Raw genomic sequence first — 24,469 nt, 5'->3', positions numbered from 1 at the left:
AGTCACATGACTGGGAGGTATGTTACAGGGAGAGCAAGTCTCAGACAGTTTGGGGCCGCTCACATGGCCACTTGTCAGCAGGCGGGCTCACAGAAAGCCCGCCTGTCCCTTAGGCTCGAGCTCTCTGATCAGGTGGGAGACAGTCAAGGCAGATGTTGTGGTCCCCACTGGGAGGATTCCCCCAGCACACCGGGAGGGGACAGGCCCTTCTTTCATGGGCAGCATGAACCCTGATGGAGTCCTGGCCTCCCTTCCCGCAGCGGGTGGACTGCTGGTCTTCCTAGATTCTTATGTGTGGTTCTTGCTAAGATTCACATGCCAGCACATTTTCACTCCATCCAGAGAACAAGGAGCTAGTGTTCAGTTCACTTATGTTAATTGGCTAGCTCTCAGGTAGATGGACTCTGCTTAGTTTATCAAGTGCTACCCACCCATCCCCCGCCCCACCACCATCCCTGGAGTGTTCTTTTCTCTTGTTCTTTTTTTGGTCAGATTTATTGCTGATTTGCAGCTCTAGTTTATTTTTTTATATAATTTTATTTATTTTTGACTGTGCTGGGTCTTTGTTGCTGTGTGGGCTTTTCTCTAGTTGTGGCGAGTGAGGGCTGCTCTCTAGTTGCAGAGCATGGACTTCTCATTGTGGGGGCTTCTCTTGTTGTGGAGCACAGGCATGTACGCTTCAGTAGTCGTGGCTCCTGGGCTCTAGAGCACAGGCTCAGTAGTTGTGGTACATGGGCTTAGTTGCTCTGTGGCATGTGGAATCTTCCTGGACCAGGGATTGAACCCATGCCCCCTCCATTGGCAGGTGGACTTTAATCCACTGTACCACCAGCTAAGTCCTGAAGTATTCTTTTCTGATTTGGTTTTTTCACATAGGAACTGACCACCTTCAGGGTAAGGATTTGTGACCACACATCTGTATGCTACACTATTTTTTTAAAATGAGGTATTGATTAAACAGATTTTTTTAAACTTCTAATTTCCTTTTAGACTTAAGGAAAGGATACAAAAATAATATGGTTTCCATAAATCCCTCACTCAGCTTCCCCTGATGTTAACACATTACATGATACAGTATTGTTATCAGAAGCAGGAAATCAACATTGGTGTAATACTATTAATATTTACTAAGAGTTTTATTTAATTTCACCAGTTTCCACTGATGTCCTTTTTTGGGTTCTAGGATCCCATTCAGGGTCCTACCTTGCCCTGAGTTGTTATTTCTCCTTTGTCTCCTGCAATCTGGTGGCAGTTCCTCAGTCTTCCCTCATCTCTCATGACCTTGACAGTTTTGAAGAGTATTGATCAGTATTTTTGTTGAATGTCCCTCACAGTGGATTTTCTCATGATTGGACTGAGGTCATTTTTTTTATGGTGGCAAAATATCAATAACATAATGATGGGCATTTTAACCATTTTAAATGTAGAAATCAGTGGCATCAAGTGCATCCACAGTGTTTTGCCACTATCCCCATTCTCTATTTCCGTTCTTCTCCAGTACCCCTCCCCCCAACCCCTGATAACCTCTATTCTACTTTCTGTCTCTATGATTTTGCCTGTTTTAGGTCCCTCATCTAAGTGGAATCATTAGGTTACACTTTTGTGACTGGCTTCTTTCATTCGCCTAATGTCTGCAAGGGGCATCCATGTTTAGCACGTGCCAGAACTTCATTCCTCTGTATAGAGAGAGACTACATTTTGCTCATCCATTCACCAGCTGAGCGACACTTGCTTCCACCTTTGGGTGTTGTGAATAGCGGTGCTAGAAACATGGGTATTTAAGTCATTGGTTCACATTTTCAAAAGGAATATGGTGAAACTGGAAAAGATACAGCTGGAGCTGGCAGGAAAGGTACTCTTCTGTTTCTCCTGTGCCCTGCGGGATGAAGGCTTCCATGGGAGAGAGATTGGGATGGGGCTGGGCAGTGAAAGGGCAGGGGATTCAGAGGCAGGTGCTAGAACGTTGAGGGGTCAGCAGGAGAGAGGAAGCCAAGCTGTCATACTTGGCCAGAAGTGCCACCACTGAGGGATGGCCTAGAAGGTTCCAGGTGGGAGCATTGGACAGAGTCAAAGGCCAAGGGGAAGGACTGGCAGAGGATGGGTCAGGACCACGACACGGTGCAGTGGGGCAGTTCATTCCTAACCACCTGGAGCCAGGCAGGAGGGAACAGGCACGGGCCAGGTTGGAAATTTAGTCCACTTAGTATTTCTTTTGCTCTTTTTGAGATTTTAAAAAAATATTTATTTATTTGACTGTCCTGGGTCTTAGTTGCAGCATGTAGGATCTTCGATCTTCATTGCAGCATGCAGGATCTTTAGTTCTGGCGTGTGAACTCTTAGTTGTGGCATGTGGGATCTAGTTCCCTGACCAGGAATCAAACCAGGGCTCCCTGCATTGGGAGCTTGGAGTCTTAGCCGCTGGACCACCAGGGAAGTTCCTCTTTTTCAGATTTTTGTGACCATATCTCCCAGTAAGGAATATGTTTTACATTGCAACCTGGTGCACACACTCATCCTTAGTACAATTGAAATACTCATCCTTAGTACAATTGAAATACTCATTTCACTGAAAACGTTTACTACATGAAATGTTTTCTGATATTTTTTTTCAATACTGTTGCATTAAAAGGCTTATTTATGACCTGGTTTGCCCTTGGCTTGAAAACACAGTGCTATATGAACCCCACACACAAAGTTCTGTGTCAGTTAGTTTTTCTTTGGGTCCCCCAAGCCCCTGCCACCGCTTCTGTGAACACTGTAAACTGTATAGTTTGATCGTGTTTCTCTTTTTGATTTGGCTCTTAGAAAACTAAAAGCCAATTGGCTTGACCAAGTGGTTGGTCTCTATTTGGTAATCATATACCATATCTACTGATACCTTAACTTTTCCTGGCTCTTTACCTTTTAACTGTATTTTTTCCGATCCTAATTATTCAATATATTTTTGTTTTACTACATGAATTCTCAAGAGCTGCTCCAGCCTATGTGGAACGCATTAGGATATGATGGTGGAATACCTAGGAAATCATTGAAAACTTTGGATTTTGACTGAGAAAAGCTTTGGAGGCAAGTCTTTCTCTTTAGAAACTTTTTTAAAGCAAGGTCTAAATTTATTTTCCTTTAGCTCTATGACTATTTGATTTGTTTTTCAGGGCTTTGATTCTTTGTTTCAGATTATCTAGAAAGCATTTCCACCCCCTTCTTTTTTTTCTTTAAAGAAATTTACTACAGTTACAAAAGTAGAATTCAGGAAGTTTGGTATTGATGTGGAGAAAGGGTGTCATTTTTTTCTTTAAATAGGAATATTTTAACTTACACTCACATTTCTTAGAATGCTGTGTGTTTATGTAGACATTTTTATTATAGATTTTAGCCTCCTCTTTAAATCAGTAAGGTATTATGGACATTTTGTTTCCATTCTTTAAAAGAAATTGAAGCATAATTGATTTACAATATTGTGTTAGTTTCAGTGTACAGTGCAGTGATTCAGCTATGTATTGCGTGTGTGTGTGTGTGTGTGTGTGTGTGTGTGTGCATGCTTAGTCATGTCCAACTCTAATGCCCCTATGGACTGCAGCCTGCCAGGCTCCTCTGTCCATGGAATTTTCCAGGGCAGAATGCTGGGGTGGGTTGCCATTTCCTTTTCCAGGGGATTTTCCTGACCCAGAGATTGAACCTGCATCTCTTGAATTGGCAGCTGGATTCTTTACCACTTTGCCACCTGGGAAACCCATATGTGTGTGTGTGTGTGTGTGTGTGTGTGTGTGTGTGTGTGTGTGTGTGTGTGTGTGTGTGTGTGTATAATATGTATATATAATTCTTTTTCAGATTCTTTTCCCTTATATGTGTGTGTGTGTGTGTGTGTGTGTGTATAATATGTATATATAATTCTTTTTCAGATTCTTTTCCCTTATATGTGTGTGTGTGTGTGTGTGTGTGTGTGTGTGTGTGTATAATATGTATATATAATTCTTTTTCAGATTCTTTTCCCTTATAGGTTATTATAAAATATTGAGGTCCTTGTTTGTAGACTTTTTTTTTTTAATCCCAGAAATGTCTCTTAATCAAGCACCCTGTTCCTGTAGAGATTCCCCTGCCTCCTCTCTGCTCCTCAGCCCCCTTCTTGCTTGGCCATCTAACTGATTTGTCTACCACCTACAGACTCTGTCTATGGATCCCGCTCCTGCCACAAGTGTCTTCTGAGAATCTTTGTGTGTGGTTGTATCTCCCCTCTGCTCCCAAATCTCTGGTGCCTCCCTGGGCTTGTGGATCCCACAGTCTATTGAACTTGGATCAAGGCTGGAACCTGCCTTACCCCTTGAGTAGCAGCATCACTTTCACTGCGGTCCCCACCGCACCCCCAGGTCAGAAGGCTTTGAAGGAGGATGAAGCAAGCAGCCCATCTGATGCACCTGGGCCTCTCAAGAGGCCATAAAAGCAGAGGAGGATGAGTTCGGAGAAGAGTCGGTTGTTGGATGAACTTTTCACTAAGCAGAAGAGGGTTGCCCGTGCTGAGCTGCTCTTGCCTTTGTTTGAAGTGGTAAAAGGAAGTAAGGACTGTCTTGGCGTGGAAGGTCACTACTGCCAAGAAGAAAGGCCTCAGGCTTTCTGAGACTTGTTTATCATTTCATTCTGAAAGAACATCATTACTTTTTTGCTCTATATATGGGATATACCTTAACATAATCAAAAGCAGGGATTTTTTTGAGGGGGGGTGATGTATTTGATTGAGTATTTGAAATTCCTCAGAAGATGTCTCCTTTTTTTCCTCTCTTTTGGCAGTTATCGATTTAGAAGTGAGCTAGAAGCATCTGACAGGAACTGTCACTAACCCACTGTGAAGTTAATTTTATTTTGGTTACGTGTAATTATTTCATGTTTGCTTCTGTGCAGAACAGCAGCAATAGATTTCATCTCCTTCCCCCCCCTCCCGCCCCCGAAAGCTTTCCTTTTAGCTGTGCAAATCTTTCTCTCTCTGTGTTCCTGTGATATGATGAGGGAAACAATGAATGCTCAAGTGGGCATCTACAGAGAACCTGCCTAAATCCTGCTACTGATGTCAAATAGCTCATGCAGTGTGCCAGTCTGATTAAGTCACTGGTAGAATGAGGGTATTAAGTCATCTGTAGAAATGACTAGAAGAAAAAAAAAATCTGGCAAAAGAGCAAACTGGGAAAATTAGAAAAAATACTTTCTGGCACAAAGTTCAGTTAATTTCCTCCTTAGAAATTTATGTTTGGACCATCAGAGTACATGCTTAAATGCTAGATAGAGTCCAGGTGTGATGTGTAGTCCATTGTTCAACATATACTCAAAGGCCTTTTAAGAAAATGTGTCTGTTCCTTCCATGTGTAGCACTGTGCCAGATAGGGACTAAGAGTAAATGAAAATATTTAATAATGGGTCCCTTCTTTATAGGAGCTTAAATTTGTTTTGAGGTGGCAGGACATACAATTTAAGAGCTGAATTAAAGTAACAGTCCAAGACAGGGGATGGCAAACTGACCTACAGGCCAAATCTGGCCTGCTGATTCTTTTTGTAAGTAGAGTTTTATTGGAACACAGCCATGCCCATTCATTTATGTGTTGTTCAAGACTGCTTTCTTGCTGTATTTCACAGTTGAGTAGTTGGAACAGCATATATGGCCCACACAGCCTAAAATATTTACTGTCTCACTCTTTAAGAAAAAGCTTACCAACCCCCAGTTGAAGATAATATTTCAGAAGATGTTAAAGACAGTGTCTGATAGACATGATTTAGGTAGTTAACATTGCAATTAGTGAGAATGTATTGGTGGATATCTCAAGATGGGGCTTGAAGTTGACCTCAAACCATGAAGATGGAGGATGTTTTGTGTTGTGGAGAATAAGAAACAGGGTTCTTGGGTGAGAATATACATCATGCCCTCTGGGGAAAGAGTGTGTGAGTGATGGCAACCAGGACTGTCCTCTTGCACTTGGGGCTAGGGGTTGGGTATAAATGCATTTGAGCTTGTTAATGTCAAACCTGTGCTACATGGTGATGGCCTTTGAGTTCTAGAATCAAGAACGGGAGCCTTCCCAGACATCTACTTTCTTTCAAAGGCAAGATTCACTTCCACAATTGATATTGATTTCAGACCAATGACGTGGTTGACTCCAAGGGTATGTTAACATTCATGGAGGCACAGTCCTCTCACGGACTGGTAAATTCAGCTTATTTGTTTCATGTAGTGCTAGTCCTAGGTGTGTTTGGAGAAATAGCTGTCATTTCCAAGAGAGGTTTAACCTTGGGATCCTCTGAAGGCCACTAGCACTAGGAGACTTGTATGGATAGACAGCCTCCCATTCCATGGTGACAGTGTTCTAGAGAGTCTTTGAGAAAGGAACTCTGGAAAGAAATGTTGTGTGGATGAGAGATGTTGGGAGGGGGGAGGTAAGGAGGAGGATCCCCCATTCTTGGTTACTTCCTTGTCTCTTGCCTTTAGCACTGCAGCACTGTCTGCCATTTTGTCTGGCTCTGCAGGTGTCCTCACAGGGTGTGCACTTTCAGCCTCTGGATCCCCAGCCTTGTGTAGCTGGTCAGCCATCATCATCTTTCCACATGCTGCCATGTCTGCTATTCCATGACCCCCCACTCCCCAGTCTGGATCCTGCCATCTTGGCTCCTGGTACGCACTGAACACCCTCCCCGCCTCCCTCACACACACTTGGCCTCAATTAGTTACTGGAGGCCACTCAGCTCACCTCTGATCCTTTTTCTCCTCTTGGGGCAAGCCCTGGGGTGCTCATGCCATGCTTGCCTCTGGCCCTGCCATTGGCTCTGGAGAGGTGGCGGGGGTGGGTTGAGGGGTTTTTATCCCATTCTGCTGGGTCTCAGAGCCGCCCAACCAATGCTTTCACTGACCTCTCCCACTCCTTTGTTTTCTTCTGTAAATTAACATACACACACAGCGCAAAAGAAAATCCCATGTGCATTTTGCACTGAACTCATCCTAGATTGTTTTCTCAAGCTCCTCAGATCCCCTCCTCACCTGACCATCACCAACAGATGGCCTTGATTCCTGTGTGAGGGAAGGTGTCTGCTTCTTTGTGTACTCTCATCTTTACATCTTTATATTGCTCTTGGAATGTGTCCCTCTGTATCCTCTTTATTTATTTATTTGTTTGACTGTGTTGGGTCTTAGTTGGGGCATGTGGGATCTAGTTCCCCAACCAGGGATCAAACCGAGCCCCTGCATTGGGAGCTCAGAGTCTTAGCCACTGGACCACTAGGGAAGTCCCCCATGTATCATCTTTTTAACTAATATCAGAGAAGGAAATACCCTCCTCCTCCTTCTTCTTTTCTTAGTATTTATTTATTTGGCTGTGCTGGGTCTTTGTTGCAGCATGAAAACTCTTAGTTGCAACATGTGGGATCTAATTCTCTGATTGGATCTAATTCCCTGACCAGGGGTCAAACCCAGGCCCCCTGCATTGTTAGCATAGTGTCTTAGCCACTGGACTACCAGAGTAGTCCCTGGCCTTCCTTCTTTTTTTCATCCATTCCTGGCTTTTTTTCTGTGTTGGACCTCTGACTCATATTCATGTTGTCTTGCCCAGTGGCCCTGTTCCCCCAGACTCTCAATAAATACTTACTGGATTAAAGAGCTGTTCTGTTCAAGAAAATGTCAGCTCTGGATTTATGAGAGTAGGCTGGTCTAATCTGGCCTGGCTTCATATTTGGGCATACTACCTGTATTCATGTGTACATTTTGATTATCTTCACATTCTTATCTGTGCAGCCACAGTGTCTGGAGCTTACATCTGAGAAAATCTTCATTGATTGAAAAGATATAAGGAGGAATGGGGGCAAGAAAACAGGCTTTGTATTTGGACTGGCTGGCAACTGGGATATCAGTTTCCCACCTTTGAACAGGATATCTGACCTCTCTGGGAACCAGATTCTTCATAAATTTGGTACCACAATAGACACCTCATATTTAGTGTGTGTGTCAGTTACTACTGCTGTGTAACAAACTACTCCGAACTTGGCACCTCCAGACAGCCATTTTATTATGCTCATGGGTTTTTGTGGGTCAAGAATTGGGACAAGGCATGGTAGGGATGGCTTGTCTCAGCTCCACAGAGTCTGGGGCCTCAGCTGGAAAGACTGGAACATGGGATGATGACAGTGGAAAAGCTGGAATCATCTGAAGCCTCTGACACTTCCATGTTGGCCTGGGCTAGGCTGACTCAGCAATTCTGTGGTGAATGCCTACATGTAACATGTATGCCTAGGCTTCCTTATGACTTGACCATCTCTTTCCAAGCCAGCAAGTGGCTTGGCAGTTGCATGTTAGCCTTTTGTCACTCTGCCTCCGAAGTCACACAGCATCATTTTCCTGCACTCGCCTGGTCAGAGTGTTCACAAGCCTGCCCAAATTCAGAGGCCCAGCAATTGAGGTTAAATTTCCCTTGTTGTTGCCTGGGGTCACATTCTGGAAGAGCATGAGAGATGGGAAAGTTTGCTGTAGCTGTCTTGGAAAGTATAATCTGCCACAGAGTGCTTGTTAGAGTTAAATGATGTGATGAGGATAAAGGCAACTGGCACCAAGAGATTGAGTATATTTTCATCCATCAATTGTTTATTCTGTTCCTACTGTATGCCAGGTGTTAGGCCAGCACTGGATCTTTAGGGGCAGACACAGCCAATGTGCTCTCTGCCTTCCTGTGGCTCTCCCTGCAGTAGGGGACACAGGCTGAAATCCAGTATGATTAGATCTGTGATAGGGATTCAGGATTCCAGCTCCTTTCAGGGAGAGGGACTGGTTGAGCATCTGGATTTGTTTCATTTGACATGAGAATGAGGAGAATTTCCCCCCATGAATGCTGAGGAAGGGCAATCTGCCTGGCATTAATGACCCTGCTCACTCCTATCTTGCTAGTGGCACTTCTGTGAACCTGTAGGCTTGTAGCCCTCAGAGGTGCCTCAGAAATCATCAGGCCCGGGGTCTGCCAGCAGCCCCCAACCCCACTGTTCAATGTAGACTTATGTTCCTCCTTCCTCAAAGGGGTATTGAGGAGAGTGGTGGTGTGGAGGCACCTGGGGGACCATCTTCAAACTAGACATGCCCCCCCCGCCCCCAATTCTTATGTGGCCCTGGCTGGGAGGAGAGGCAGGGGGAGGCTGCACAGGTGATTCTGACCCCCAGGTGAGGATTCCATGTGGTTTTAAACCAGCACTTCTCAAATGACACTGTGTGTGTCAGTACCCTGAGAATCTCATTACACTGAAGCTTCTGATTCAGTAGGGCTGGACAAGGCCAGGCCTGGCAAGACTGTGGGCAGTACCAGCAAAGGACAGACAGAGATGCCTATTGAGGCTTTTCCACACCAGGTGAGGGCCAGCTCACAGAAAGAGTGAAACCTCAAGGGCTATGTAGGTGACCTACCACATTCTGCCATGTTTCAGCACACATTTCTTAAAGATGAGGACTTTGTCAAAAACCATAATCATGTTATCAGTTTTACACCTAAACAACCAAAACCACAGCCTTCCTTATACAAAACCTATCTCAAGAAACCCAAACTCAGAATGTAAATTGGCATAACCACTATTGGAAACACTGCGGAGGGGTCCTCAAAAGATTAAAAATAGAATTATCATGTAATCCAGCAGTTCCACCCCTGGATACGTATCAGAAGGAAAAATAAATCATTATCTCATAGAGATATTTGCACCCCAGTATTCATTGCAGCATTATTCACACTAGCCAAGGAAATAGCTTAGGTGTCTGTTGGTAGGTGAATGAATAAAGAAAATGTAGTAGATGTATACAGTGGAATATGATTCAGCCATGAAAGGGAAATCCTTTCATTTGCTACACCATACGTAAACCTCGAGGGCATGTGCTAAATGAAATGAGTTAGTTCAGTTCAGTCACTCAGTCATGTCCGACTCTTTGTGACCCCATGAACCACAGTACGCCAGGCCTCCTTGTCCATCACCAACTCCTGGAGTTTACCCAAACTCATGTCCATTGAGTCGGTGATGCCATCCAACCATCTCATCCTCTGTCATCCCCTTCTCCTCCTGCCCTCAATCTTTCCCAGCATCGGGGTCTTTTCAAATGAGTCAGCTCTTCGCATGAGGTGGCCAAATTATTGAAGTTTCAGCTTCAACGTCAGTCCTTCCAATAAACACCCAGGACTGACCTCCTTTAGGATGGACTGGTTGGATCTCCTTGCAGCCCAAGGGACTCTCAAGAGTCTTCTCCAACACCACAGTTCAAAACCATCAATTCTTTGGCGCTCAGACAGAGAAAGATAAATATTGTATGATATCACATTGTGGAATCTGAAAAAGCTTTAGTCAGGAAAAGAGAATAGAATGGTGGTCATGAGAGGCTGGGAATGGGGTGGAGGAAATGAGATGTTGGTCAAAGAGGACAAATTCCCTATAATAAGATAAATAAGTTCTGGAATATCTGGATGACTGTAGTTATGAATACTGAATTATGTACTTGAAAATTGCTAAGAGAGTAGGTCTTAAATGTTCTCCCCGCTACCTTACCACCACAAAATGGTAATTATGTGAGGAGACAAATATGTTAACTAACCTTACTGTGGCCTCATAATATACAAGTATATCAAATCATTACCTTAAACTTATACAGTGTTGTATGCCAGTTATGTTTCACTGAAGCTAAAAAAAGACATGACACATGACAGATAAAAATACTTATATCCTTACTCTTCATATGCATTCACATACAAAGCAACCAAAAAAAAAGTTCAAATTAAGAAAATGTTCCCAGAGGTTGCCTTGAAGCTTTTTCTGGAGGTCCATGCTTATAGACGTGTGGTGTAGAACAAGCATACATTTGATTGTGCTTGTTGCTTATTGTAGTTTTTAAGTAGCTGAAAGTGTATCTTAACAAAGCAATTAGGATTAATCATTGTATGTACACCCTCCAAGGTAAACAGTTTACATCCAAGTTGCCATGAGATTTCTCTTATAAAGCATGTCTTACAGAGAGATAATCACCACTTTGGTTATAAATTATTCACAGAGAATAAACTATAGCACTAAAAAGAGAAAATACTTTTGGGTTGATTGTTTATTTAAAAATATTTGTAGGTACTTGGTGCCCTTAATGGGCTTCTCAGATGGCTCAATGGTAAATAACCCGCCTACCAATGCAGGAGACTCAGGTTTGATCCCTGGGTTGGGAAGATCTCCTGGAGGAGGAAATGGCAACCCACTCCAGTATTCTTGCCTGGAGAATCCCATGGACAGAGGACCCTGGTGGGCTACAGTCCACGGGGTCGCAAAGAGTCAGACACAGCTGAGCACAGCACACACACACAGCGCCATTGATAACAACTTTAGGTACACACACACACACACACACACACACACACACACACACACTGTTAGTAACTTGTTGCCCATCTCCCTTTTCAGGTGCCTTGCTGTGTATAACACAGCTGAATAACTTGCGAAACAACTGATTACACCAGCGTAGATTACGCCAGCATTAAGATTTTTATCTTAGGTTTTTCTCTTAGGTTCAGTGTAGAATACTGTTCTTCTCCTTGCATATTTAGAGCATTTTAACAATCCGGAAGTGTTTCAGCATGTATTTCTTAAAGATAATGATTCTTTTCAAAACCAGAATCATAATATCATTTTTACACCTACAATAACTAACAGTGTTTTCTTATCATCAGGCATCCAGTCCAAATGGCCAATTATTACACATAGTTAAAATATTTCAAAAGGCATTTGTTTGAATTTGAAAGCTCTGAACTTTCTAATTGGTTGTTTGTCCCTGAGTCTCTTTTAATCTCTCTCTCTGTTTAGTCACTAAGTCGTGTTCAACTCTTGCGACCTCATGGACTGTAGCCTGCCAGGCTCCTTTGTTCATGGGATTCTCCAGGCAAGAATGCTGGAGTGGGTTGCCATTTTCTTCTCCAGGCTCTTTTAATCTAGGCTCTCCTATATCTTTTCTTTTTTCCTTTACAATTTCATTGTTGTTGTTGAAGAATTTGCTTTTGGAGTTTCCTATGGTCTGGGTTTTGTTGACTGTACTTTCGGGAGCCATTGACCATCTTCCTGTCCTCTATCAGCTGACAGTAAATCCAGACGTTGATTTGACTTAGGTTCGTTCCCCTCATTGGCAAGTGTGCTTCATGGGACTATGCATACTTCCATCATGAGGCTCTCAAAGCCTGGTTGTCTCCCTTTTTGTAACATTAGCAGCTGTTAGTGTAGTGAGCCTTGCCCATGTCCCTGATTACACTGCATGTTGCAAAATGTTGATTGTCTAATTCTCTCATTCGTCTTCATTTATTAATTAGAATATGCCCATAAAGAGAAATTTCTCCTCTTCAACAATTTAGTTATCCTGAAATCATATGGGCAAAAAGCAGGATATATGTTTGATTCTTTCCCTGAATTTACCACTTTTCAGAATAGGAATTGATTCCCTTGCTTTGATTTAAAAAAAAAATCACTCTGAAACATAGATTCACATAACATGTATCAATTTGAGGCATCAAGCCTGTTTGATGTGTTTCAGTCCACTACAGTTCTTCTTACTGATAGTCATATTGTCTCATTTGTGTCCTTTTCTCCTTCAGTTCTGAATCCTTTTGACACGACTTTATTAATCTCTGATGGCTTCCTTGGTTTGACAAGATGTTTGTCTGATAAGATGTTTCAGGCTTGTCATCTTTCCTGCCCCAGACCTGAAATCAGCCATTTCTCCAAGGTTACCTGGCTTTTTTTTTTTTTAATGATGTCTAATGACTAAATGTAATTATTTCTGAAAAAAAAATTACACATTGGTCTACTCAAGTCATCCTAGAAGTCTGTTGATAAGGGGCTGTTGATCCTTTTAGTTTTTAAAATTTTTATGAACCTCATGTTTCAGTTTTGAAAAAGGTTTCCATAGTTTTAAACCTCAGTCCAGTTTATTTAGGTATTATTTTGTTTGTCCAGCTTTAATTTATAACCTTCAAAGGAAAGATAAATGTTGGGTTTTAGCTCTACTTCCGTTTTTTGTTAATCTGTCTAGATGCATACTTACCAAGTGGTTTTCTGATACTGTGATAAAGTATAATTTAGTTGATTAAGAATATTCATGAAGTGGATACTTGACTAGCAACTTTAAGTTCAAATTGTTACCCTGCTATTAAACATGCCAATCAAAAAGATTTGAAAACTGTTGGTAGTTACTGTTGATAGACTCAGAATTATTGTGTAACATCATGTATGAAACCATGAGATGCAACAGCCTGAGTAACCTACATGTTATGGTGTTATAAATGCTCTAGGTGTTATATCCCGTTTGGCTGTTGGGTAGTTCAAAGTAGTTATGCTTCTGACAGTTTGAAACTCTCGATTGCTTTGAAGAGCTGCTGTTGTGCTGTTATTTTCTGCTCTCAGCCCTGTGCATTTGTCTCAGATCCCATGTTCTTGGATTCTCAGCTTCTTGACAAAATCATCCTGGTAAATTTCTCCCCTCAACAACAAGCATTTCTTGAGTGCCTGGCAGGGCACTCAGCTCAGCGCTTGAGGCAGGAAGATGCATTGTGCAGTGTGACTTTTCTTTTAGAAGACACACAGCTTCAGCTTTACACTTCTCTTCTGCCTTTCAGGGGTTCACACTTTAGCAGGATTATGATACCTGGGGTATAAAAGCCTGAAAAGGGGCACTAAATCTGCTGGGAAGGGAAGCAAAAAGACTGTCTGTGGTTTCCTGTCACCTCTCTACTTTCTCCCTTCCCAGACAGGGCATTTCTTGTTAACAGAGGGCCAGGCAGTGACTCAGTCCTTGTGCCCACTCCCCCCACCCCCACCCCCGACCACACTGACTATGTTTTTCTCTGGAATCTTCTTCACTTCCCTCCTTTTGACCTTGTTCTCCACTCTTCTAAACATTCTTGCCTCTTAAAGCTGATTCAGCTTAGCTACACTGACATCAGCGGAAAGGCTTCTGCCTTTCTTCTTTCACACGTGTCCAACTCTAAAGCCAGCTTCCTGTCTGTCCCATCGTGTATTCTTTTATAGTCCTTACAGAGAATCTTTCACAACAGGGCTCTATGAATTCATTTTTAGTAAAGAAATTTTAAGCAAACCTTTTAGATATCTTATCCATAATAGTGTTTCAGCCATCTATGTAGTATCTGTTGAGTAAAATTGGTTCTTGAAATGACTGGGTGTTGGGGGAAAAGTGATATTTTCTAATTATTTTATTTTACAGAATCTCTAATTAAATTAATACATAGTAGAAGCAGACATCTGACCATTTGTTCTTTTCTTTTACATTTTGGTTGGCCTCAAACTTTTTGGATTTTTTCACCGAGAAGCATAGGGGATCACCCTCTAATCAGGCACCTAGCTTCGAGTCTCCTTTGAGTCTGAGAACCAGGCTGTCATTATAAAGTCCAGGGAAAAATACCATTTCTACTTATCCTCATGCCATTTTATTACTTAAAACTTTGTAAATATTGTGTAGAGCAACATTCGTGTGCTTTCTTTTACTTAAAAAAAGGTTCTGTTTTAGGTGACTAAGTCATTTTGACTTAACTGACTTTTTACTAAATTGGTGCTCTAAGATGCAGTTTATTTTCCCCTCCATAATTGTTACAAAGAATCCTTTGTACAGGCTTATCTAACTCTAATCAATTGTATTTAGTGTCAACTTTTTAACCTGCAAAACCATTTGCATACTTTCTCTCTGTTTCCTTTTTCATTTAAAGAGGCTTTTTCTGTCTAAGGTATTCTTATCCCATCTGTCCAATCCATGTTCTTAAGAGAGCTGTGCATGAGGTTTGCAAGGGTTAATTTTAGTCGGGAAGTGTTTAATAACTCATTGTTCTTAGCTTCTTGGTTGAGGCCCTGGTGAGGTGAAGGCTTCCTAGTGCAGGCTGCAAGGAACTTAACCCCTGGCTTTGTGAAGCGCTTCCCCATTGAGGGAATGGCCCTGTACCCCATTCTCAGCTTGAATTCAGTGCCCCTCTACTGTCAGGGGCAGTGGTCCTGTCATGACAGGGGAGAGCTTGGAGTCAAGGTTGATCCCAGTGCACTTGAGAGGCTCGGCCCAGTGCACTGTTGTTGTTCTGTGACTGTCCAGTCATCCTGATCTTTGACTTTTTCCAGCCTTCTGGCTTAACAACTAGGCTCCCAGTGGCAATTGCGTTTCATTGTGCTGAGTGATAAGCTCTGATTTAGGGGTGACACTTTCTCCAGACGTACTTGATCATCAACATTTGTTGAGCACATACTGTGTGCCAGAGACCAGATGAGGGGAGGGGATGGTCAGATCTGTCCTTTAAGGGCTCCCCTTCCATGGGGCAGACCGGGAAGATGGGCCCAGGAAACCCTCACAGCATCAGGGCCCATAGGACTAGTGGCTGTCATTCATGGAGCAGCTTCTGTGTACAGGAGTTAACAGGCATTGTCCCTCTGCCTCGCAGTGATCCGGTGGGTAGATCATCTCTCAATTTTAAGCACAAAGGAAATGAACTCAAGTAAGGTATCTGGCCTCAAGTCACACAGCTACTGCATGTCCAAGCTGGAATTCACCCCTGGGCATCCCAGGCTCCAAATCCTGTGCTTTTTTCCCTCTTCCTCACATCCTCTGTAAAGATGCTTAGGCAGAGGTGACAAGAGCAGGGAGATGGGCTGGGAGGCTAGGGTTCCTCGGGCCGTCTTAGAAAGCTGCGTGACAGGTGTCCTCAAGGCTGTCTGAGGAAGCCGGTGGTGGCCCTTTGTTTATCTCTCCCACCTGGGTTTCTTCTTTCTCATCTTTACTTTACCAGTCATCTCATCTCTTTACCACTTCCCTGCTGGTGCCCAGTTCTGGGAGTTGCTACTGGCTGCTGTAGACAACGGTTCACTGCCTGCTACCCTGGGAGAGAGTTCAAGCCCAGTGGCTCTTGGTTCACTGAGGTCTTTGTTCTGAGCATCGCTTCCTTGGGGGAGCTAGTGCTCAATTTGTAAGTTTCAAGCCTTAGGCATGACCCCCTTGTTGGCCTGGCGCCCCTTAGTGGTGTGTTTGTAAAGACACCGAAGGAAAACGTGGCTGGTGTCAAGGTCAGCTTTGTTAGACTTGAAAGTCCCTGCGCTGCCTGAGGTTCTCACCTGGGAAGTGCGGGTCCCCAGACCTCAGCCCAGATGCTGCCGAGAAAGCATGAACTGATGAGAACTGGGCCTTATGCACACTTGTGTTGGAAAGAGTCTGTTTATTAAAAAGTTGATGCTTGGACTTCCCTGGTGGTCCAGTGGTTAAGACTCCACACCTCCACTGCAGGGGGCACAGGTTTGATCTCAGCTCAAGGACGATCTCACATGCTGCTTGGGGCAGCAAAAAAGTTTAAAGAAAGTTGATACTTGAGTGTACCCATTAGGGTTCTCTGGCTAAAAGCAACAGAAACCAATTCTCCTTTCACTAAAATAGGGAAGAAGGTTTACTGGAAGGCCATGTACTGGTTTATAGGGTGGAAGAAAAAACTGGAGGCTCAAGTCTGGGAAAGATGGCAACCAGTCAGCCCCGGAGTCCCCGCCTCACCGAGGGGCCCTGGTGGGGGATCTGCTGCAGGCTGTTCCAGCCTTTGTCACAGCTGCCGTGTGAGGTAGTTGAGTCCTGTGCTGGCAGAGTGCAGGGCTGGCCTGTGGGCAGATGGTCTCATCTGATGGTATCTCCTCGGGGAGGGGAAAGTTCCCCAAATGGCTTCCCCTTCCTGGGTGGGCAGTGGTCTCTCTTTGGGACACATACAGACAACTACCTTGATGAGCAAATCTCTGCCATCGTAAATTCCAAAACTCACGTTACACAGACTGTCTTTTTAAAAACTATGTTGAGGTATTAAATTCTACCCTTTGAAAGTATACAATTCAATGATTTTAATACATTTATAGCATTGTGAAGCTCTCACCAGAATTTAATTTTAGAACATATCTGTCCCCCACTAAAGATGTCTCCTAGCCATTTGCAGTCAAGCTCGGTTCCCACTCCAGCCCTAGGCAACCACTCATCTGTTTTCTGTCTCTGTAGATTTGAACATAGGTTCTCATATGTTCCTGGCTGGTAAAATTTTTTCTGGGTATCCTGTTAACTATACTTTAGGTGAAAGAAAGAGAAAGGCCAGTTGCTGTGGAAGTGTGTATCTTACTGGTCTCAGTTTTCCCCTCCCTTTTCTTACTTTCGATTTTCCCTTCTCTCACCTGGAGAGTAAGGCAGGAGAGCTTAATCCTAGTCTTGATGCTGCCGCCATTATTTAGCTCTGTAAGCCTTGGTCACGGAACATTCCAGGCCTCAGTTCCTCATCTGTAAAGTTAAGAAAAGGGTGTGACAAGATGATAACTCGTGTTCTTTCTATCTCTAATGACTGGCAGTTGTGATCTTTTTTGGTGAAAACTTTCTTGGTGAAAAAGTACTTCTTGATTTTTATCTGTTCTCTTCAGTCAGAGGGCTGGAACACAAGTTGATGCTGGGCAAGGGAGGTGGAATCCTAAAAAGGAGCGGGCTTTTCCCAGCGGGAGCTCTCTGTCTGATTGGAGCCAGCCTCCCTTGAGTGCTGGCAGGGCGTGGTTAGCACCCAGATCAAGCTCAGAGGTAGGGAGGGGCCGGTCACAGAGCGGGGCCTCTGAAACACCACCGCCACCGTGAGAAGTTGGTCGCCGTGAGAAGCTGCTTGGCAGCTGGCTTAGCCAACCGACAGTTAAAAACCACCCATTTCATCTTTGGGGGGAGGAGACATCCCAGCAGGTTTGAAGGCGGAGATGGGGAGGTTTTGCATTTCGAAGCAGATCTCTTATCTCCTCTGGCTCTGCCTCTGTCTCTCTATGCACTCAGGTTAACTGTAGATTTGGCTTTTGCAGCGATGGTAGCTTTAGCAGACGTGTGGAGGCTGGCTTTTGGCACCGCAGGCAGCTGGAGAGTGGTATTTTCTGACAGGGAGACGTCGTTAAGTTTTATAATTTATGGTGTCTTTAAACATGGGATTTTGTTTACTGTTGGCCTAATTATACCTCTGATATATTTTATTTAGCTTAATGTTTTAATTTTGTGCTCATGCCCAGAGGTAATTTCCCAAAGGGTACTGTTAAAAAAAAAAAAAAAAAAAAAAAAAAACTTAGGTCAGGTTTTTTTCCTAGTGGCAGCTTCCTGAAGACAAGAAAGTGGGTTTTAGGGCCACAGACTTTCTCATGGGCTCCTGTGCATATTTTGACTGTGTTTGTGCTTTGTGAGATCTAGAGATCCTGTCTGCCAAGTATTATCCTAAACTCTTTCTCTAAAATAGAAATATAATACTGGCTGCATATGTGATTTTAAGTATTCTAGTGGCCACATTCAGAAAAGGAAAAGAAACAAGTGAATTTTATTTGAATAATACTTGAAATGAAATTGAATAATTTCACCTAGCACATTTAAAATGGTATCATTTCAACATACAATCAATATAAAAATTAGTGGGATTTTTGCATTCTTTTTTTTCTAATAAGTTTTTGCCACTTGCTGTGTATTTTATGGCACATCTCAATTTGGACGAACCACATTTCAAGTATTCAATAGCTACATGTGGCAAGTGACACTTCAGTGGACAGCAAAAGTTCTAAACCTTTCAAAAGCTTTACAAGGGACATTGAAAGAGCCCTTAAAAGGGGTAGGAGAGACAACCACATGTTTTGTGAGCTCTTAACAAAGCCATACATAGGTTTCCTCCTCTTAGAGAAACTTGATATGTAAAAATTCTTCTTGACAGGAAAGGTAAAGCAGGAAGTGATTATTCATGTTACAAAAGAATTAACCACAAGATCCTTTAAATAGCAAGCTCCCTTCGTGCACCGAAGATCTGACTCAATTTGCAAAAATGTGATTGACACTTGGCATTTTAGTAGCATCTTTGTTGGACAGGGAACTATCTGCCATTATAAAATGCAAATGCACGCTGAGCCGTTGGTTTCTCACAGCTTGATTGAGTACCTATTGTATGTCATGGGTGCTCATAGGGACCACAGCAAAACTAAGGGACATCTGTGCCCAGAAGGTATTTAGAGGCTTTCTGGGAGGACAAGACACACATGCAGCCACCACAGCATGAAACTGCCTCAGTGCCAGAGCCCAGGGAGGCTTGGGGGCCACATGAACCAGAAAGGGGCCAGCCAGAGTCCGGTTGGGCCCAGAAAGAAGGCAGAGCACTTGAGATTAAGTGTCTGGGGGTTTAAAGGAAGGGTAACTCAGGAAAGACCAGCTCAATAGGATGGTGGGAAGACTTAAAAATTACTGTTATGCTTTATAGATCCCTGAGCCCACAGTCCTCACCCTCAGCCTTATTCCTAGCAGCCATTGGCAAAGCTGTGTTCTTCTTGGACTCCTCATAAGAAGGAGATGGAAGCCAAACCAGGCTATTGCTTCTCTCCAGTTTTCAACAACAGGCAGCAGCTGTTTATTTCTTTGGACTCATCTTCTTGAAGCAGATCCCTTTGTCCTCTTCCAGCTTCACCTTGATAAAGCCAGTGTGGAAAAGGCAGAAAATGAGACCTGCTGTTTAGGAAAGAAGCAGCACAGTTGTGTTCTCCAAGCTGATGGGGTTCTGAGTTCCCCAAAGTACACACCATTTCAATTTAGCATCAAGATGGACCCTTGAGCAGCTTCCTTCCCCATCTCTGTCAGGCAGGTCCCATGCATTGCTTCCCCCCAACTCTGCTTTGGGCTATACTCTGTCCCCATCAGAAAAGCTATGAGTGGGAACTTCCCTTGTGGTCCAGTGTTTAAGACTTTGCTTTCCACTGCAGAGGGTGAGGGTTGATCCCTGGTTGGGGAGCTAAGAACTCACATGCCTCACAGCCAAAAAACCCAAAACATTAAACAGAAGCAATATTGTAATAAATTCAATAAAGACTTTAAAAATGATTTGCATCAAAAAATTAAAGAAAAACAAACTGAGTTTTCATCTCTAAGTACTGCAATAGGATCAGCCTTGCAGAGCCTAGGTCAGTGTTCCAATCCTATTCTTGTGAAAAAGAATAATACCTGTTATTTAAAAAATTACTATCTCCATATATGTATTTATTTATAGATTATGTATAAATATATTGCTATACTTATTGATTGAGAAAACCCAAAAAAAACTTCTAAATATTTATTATTAGGTTTAATGAACTTTTGGAAAACATAAGACTGACTATTGTATGATTTTAGACATTGGTGAAAAGTGAAGACATTTTTCCTCATGGCTCAGGTACATCGTTTTAAATAACTTGCTAATTCCAATAGTTCCATATTATAATTAGGTAACTTAAACCTGTATCAAGAATGGGAGAAAACCTGAATTGCAAATCGTCACTATAACTCAGAGTGTGTTGTGCTGATTGGCTGGTCCTTGTGTTTGCCTCCCAACATGGTGGACAAAGAGCTCCCATCTAGGGACTGAAGTGGCAACACCGCCATGTTTTTTTGTTGACATGGTCGTGTGTTGAATATTATCTCCAACCCTTATTTTCTTTACAAAATCTTCTCAGGTCTCTCATCCATTTAGTGAGGCTAATTTTAGTTAAGAGGGGTAATAGTCATAAAGAGGCTCTACCAAGAGGCCTCTCATATAAGTACCGCGCGCTAACCGATTGCGCCACTGGAGCTTCGGCAAGAGGCCTCTCAGAACTGCGGGGTGCCCCGTGAAGCTGAAACCTGCTGCTTACTCTGGCAGCCACTCTTGTCAAGGGACATAGCTGTCCTGCAGGCTGCTCTGTGCCCTTGGAGCATCCCTGACTGCCTGACCTAGAGGCTGGATGAAGGAGCCAGTGTCATTCTGCAAATGGAATGTTAGAGATGTTGAATTTCTCTCTTTTTAAAATTAAAATGAATAAACTCATTTTTTTTTCCATCTTGTCAACTAATTCCTCAAGTAGTGAGTGCATCTCAGTTTGGAGAGCACTGGCTCAGAAAATAAGCTTAACTACTTTGCTAAACTTCAGGTTCTTTAATTGGGAAAGATGGGCATCAGAGGATTAAGTGAGATAATGCAGGAAAAGTGTCTGGCACATAAGCAGTGGTTACTGTAATCTCAGTTCTGATAGCAGAGCTTCAATAGATCCTTGTCTAGGTAATTTGAAGAAAGCTGCTTTTTGATCGACCTGGTTCTGATTGTTATGATGGTTCGTTTTAACTGCTGGCATGAGCATATGATACAAGAAAATTGGAGTGTTTCTATCTTTGTATTTGTCAGGAACCAGGAGAAATCTGTAAAGGTTGCCTTGTTTATGCTCTTACACTTTTCCTTTCTGTTGATAAGTGATGAAAATGGTTCACAACTCAACTTCAGCCAGGGCAGATTTATGACAGCACAGTCAGCCAGCTAATTTTGGAATGAAAAAAATAATCTAGGAAAGGAAATTCTGCTTTGAGTTGCTTATGAACTGTCTGGGTCAGCTGACATTACAAGTGGACGAGATGAGCACGCCAGTCTGGGTAGATAGGGTTGTTTCATCTGGAAACAGTTTAGGAATTTATCCCCAATGGATATATATGCAAAATGTATTTGACAGGGAGCACATTCACCTACCAGCCTTTTTCCTGGAAAACCTACCCCTGTATATTAAATTTGTAAAAGTCATTTGCACTTTTTTTGGTATTCTGTTGAAGAAATCTTTGCCAAACCCAAGATCACTAAGATTTTCTCCTGTGCTTTCTTATAAAAATGTTACGGTTTTAGTTCTTACATTTAGACCAATGATCCATTTTGAGTTCATTTTTATATATGGATTTCTTATAGAGCTCATTTAACTTTTCCATTTGTTTTTTTTTTTCTTCTTTAAAAAATTTATTTATTTTTTAATTGAAGGGTAATTGCTTTACAGAATTTTGTTGTTTTCTGTCAAACATCAACATGAATCAGCCATAGGTGTACATATGTTCCACTCTTTTTAAAAAAAAATTATTTTTATTTATTTGGCTATGCTGGGTCTTAGTTGCAGCATGCGAGCTCTAGCTCCCTGACCAGGACTAGAGTCTAGGCCCCCTGCATTGGGAGTGTAGAGTCTTAGCCAGTGAACCACCAGAGAAGTCCCTCTTCTATTCTTTTACTGTAATTTCTAAGTTGCTAATTCAGCACTTGTGATTTCACCTAATTTTTACTACCCTTGTATTTATTCATTCACCCTTTGTTCATCTGTCTATCCATCCATTTATTCATTCATTCAGATCAAGCTGCAAGTAAAAAAGGAAAAGGATAAGAGATTGAGGTGGGCATGAGGTGAACCCTGAAGAGCAGATGAACTGTTTAGTCTGTGTGTGGATAAATTAGTCAACCTCTGGGTTGATTGGCTCTGTTAATTTGCATGGGTACCAGAAGACCTCTCTGCCTCATTTTTTGCCTCCACTTATTACTGTGTGTACAAAATCACCATGGGCTGGGAGAACAGTTGCAAATGGTATTGCTGCCTAAGCAGCCATCTTCTTATTGATGAGAGGCGGGCATTATCTCTGTAGCATGGGCATGCTCATCACCCACATTTTGCACAGCTCAGGCTGGGAGGTTAGCCTCACCTAATCTTGATGAGAGAGAGGGCACCCGAGAGCCAGACTGGCACCTGTCGTGGTCTGCAGTCTCTGCACCTGGGGGAATGGTGCTGGGCTGCGTCTGGGGGCAGGGTGGTGCACAAGGTGTCATTCTTCTGTCATTGTGTGGTTTCCCCTCTGAAGCCCCCGCTGGTCCTGAGACCTGTAGGCCACTCTGCTGGCGCCTGACCACGGACCAGCACTTTGTGGCTTCTGTGCTACAGGCTTCAGGTTAACCAAAGTCGGGCTGCTGTGGGTGGCCCTGTTATTTTAAGTATTGGTAGAGGGGAAGCCCCTTTAATAGGACTTTCCTGACTATCCAGTGCTGCCAGCTTCGGATTTCTCCAACATCCGATCTAAAGTGCTCTTCTTCTTTTTTGGTCCCTGTTCCTTCCAGTGGAGGCCATAGTGGAGTTTGACTACCAGGCCCAGCACGACGATGAGCTGACGATCACCGTGGGTGAGATCATCACCAACATCAGGAAGGAGGATGGAGGCTGGTGGGAGGGACAGATCAATGGCAGGAGAGGTTTGTTCCCTGACAACTTTGTAAGAGTGAGTACAAAGCGAAAACCTGTTTTCCTGTCTCGTATGTGGGTTCTACTGGCCAAAGGTGTGGGGGCACTTAAGGAGGAATTTCCAGGGACCCTCCCAGGGGAGGAGTTGACAGCTTGACACCTCATGTGCTGTCAAGAAGAGCACGTAGAGCTTGGCTCTTGATATGGGGGGATACTTGTTTTCAATTCACTTCCTTTAAGGCCCAGGATGTTCACTTTCCAAACTGTGTATCATTTAGACAATGCTAGAAAATGTAAAGTTTGTCCACTTGCTTTACTTGTTTTACTTTTAGTTATGTGTATGCTTTGATAGTTTCAAAGACTCTTGCCCTTTTCTATCCCATCCGAAATGAAGGTGAAACTCAGTTTTGAACACTTAAATCAGGTAGCAAACTAAATGCAGAATTCCAGTTGTGCCATGTTTCCATCTTCACATCATATTGCTGTTTTGATAGGAACAATCTTATTTTCCTTTCCCCCTTTGTGGTCATGAAGCATTGAGTAAAATCTTTTTTGTTTTTTTCCAGTAAGGTTTTGAAAATGATGGCCTTGGCTGAAGGGTTAATTACAAAAATGTATTGAATAACTCAGTCATGTTGAGAAATTTCATACCATGCAATTGTAAATAATAGTTGAAATTAGATGTAAAAACGGATCACCTATGGGCTGATCCCAGTGGGAAATACCACATAAGTCTAAAAAGTCCTTGGACCATAACCTTCCCGCCCAGTGCTGGGCTAGACAGGCCTGTTCTTGGTAGGGAGGGTGGCGTGCAGGAGTCCCCAGGGCCCCTGCTGTAGTTCTGGTGGCACCAGACCATGCCTGAGACCTGGGGCCATCGGGAGGCAGGTGGTGTGGGGGATGCTAAGCCCAGAGAAGCAGGTGCCCCCATCAAAGAGCCACGTGAGTGACATGGGAGGAGTTGTTGAAGAAGAACAGTGAGGTGCTCCAGACTTCACCCCCTGGGCCCTCTATCAGTAACCCCAACCCCCATCCCCACCCAGTGTAGAACAAATGGAAACCCAGTTTCATCTTTCTTCAAGATCTTGCCTCAGAGGATCCTACTAACCTCTCTTGTGCTCTTTCTCCTTGGTGTGCAGAAAGCTGGGGAGAGTTTGGTGGGTTCCAGGCTGATAAACCTTGCTTGCTCTAAACAGTGGTGGGAGGATAGACTTTTTTTCTTGGACTATGGTTGGACCTGGCAGCCTTCTCTCTCCCATTTTAAGAGGAGAACAGCTTCACATCTGGGCCCCAGGGATTGAGTCTATTGATGAGTGAATGAGGGTGAATTTTTTCGCCCTTCCCAGCTAAACCCCAATTTTGGGGAAAGGACCATCCTTGGCGTTGAGCCAGATTCTGAATTGGAAGGGGAACTTTTCTG

At 43.2% G+C, this 24,469-nt stretch overlaps 1 protein-coding gene across 1 annotated transcript in view; it reads left to right on the top strand.

The window, feature by feature from the left end:
• Nucleotides 1-24,469, top strand: part of SH3KBP1 (SH3 domain containing kinase binding protein 1) — a 338,270-nt gene that overhangs the window by 19,493 nt on the left and 294,308 nt on the right. The window contains exon 2 of the mRNA XM_065915717.1: nucleotides 22,929-23,086. Coding sequence (XP_065771789.1) covers nucleotides 22,929-23,086 — 158 coding nt within the window. The remainder of the gene's footprint in view (nucleotides 1-22,928; nucleotides 23,087-24,469) is intronic.

Source organism: Muntiacus reevesi, chromosome X, assembly GCF_963930625.1.
Source record: "Muntiacus reevesi chromosome X, mMunRee1.1, whole genome shotgun sequence".
Lineage (NCBI taxonomy): Eukaryota > Metazoa > Chordata > Mammalia > Artiodactyla > Cervidae > Muntiacus > Muntiacus reevesi.
Note: the sequence above shows the minus strand (reverse complement) of the source record. Positions and strands in the feature narration are given on the sequence as shown.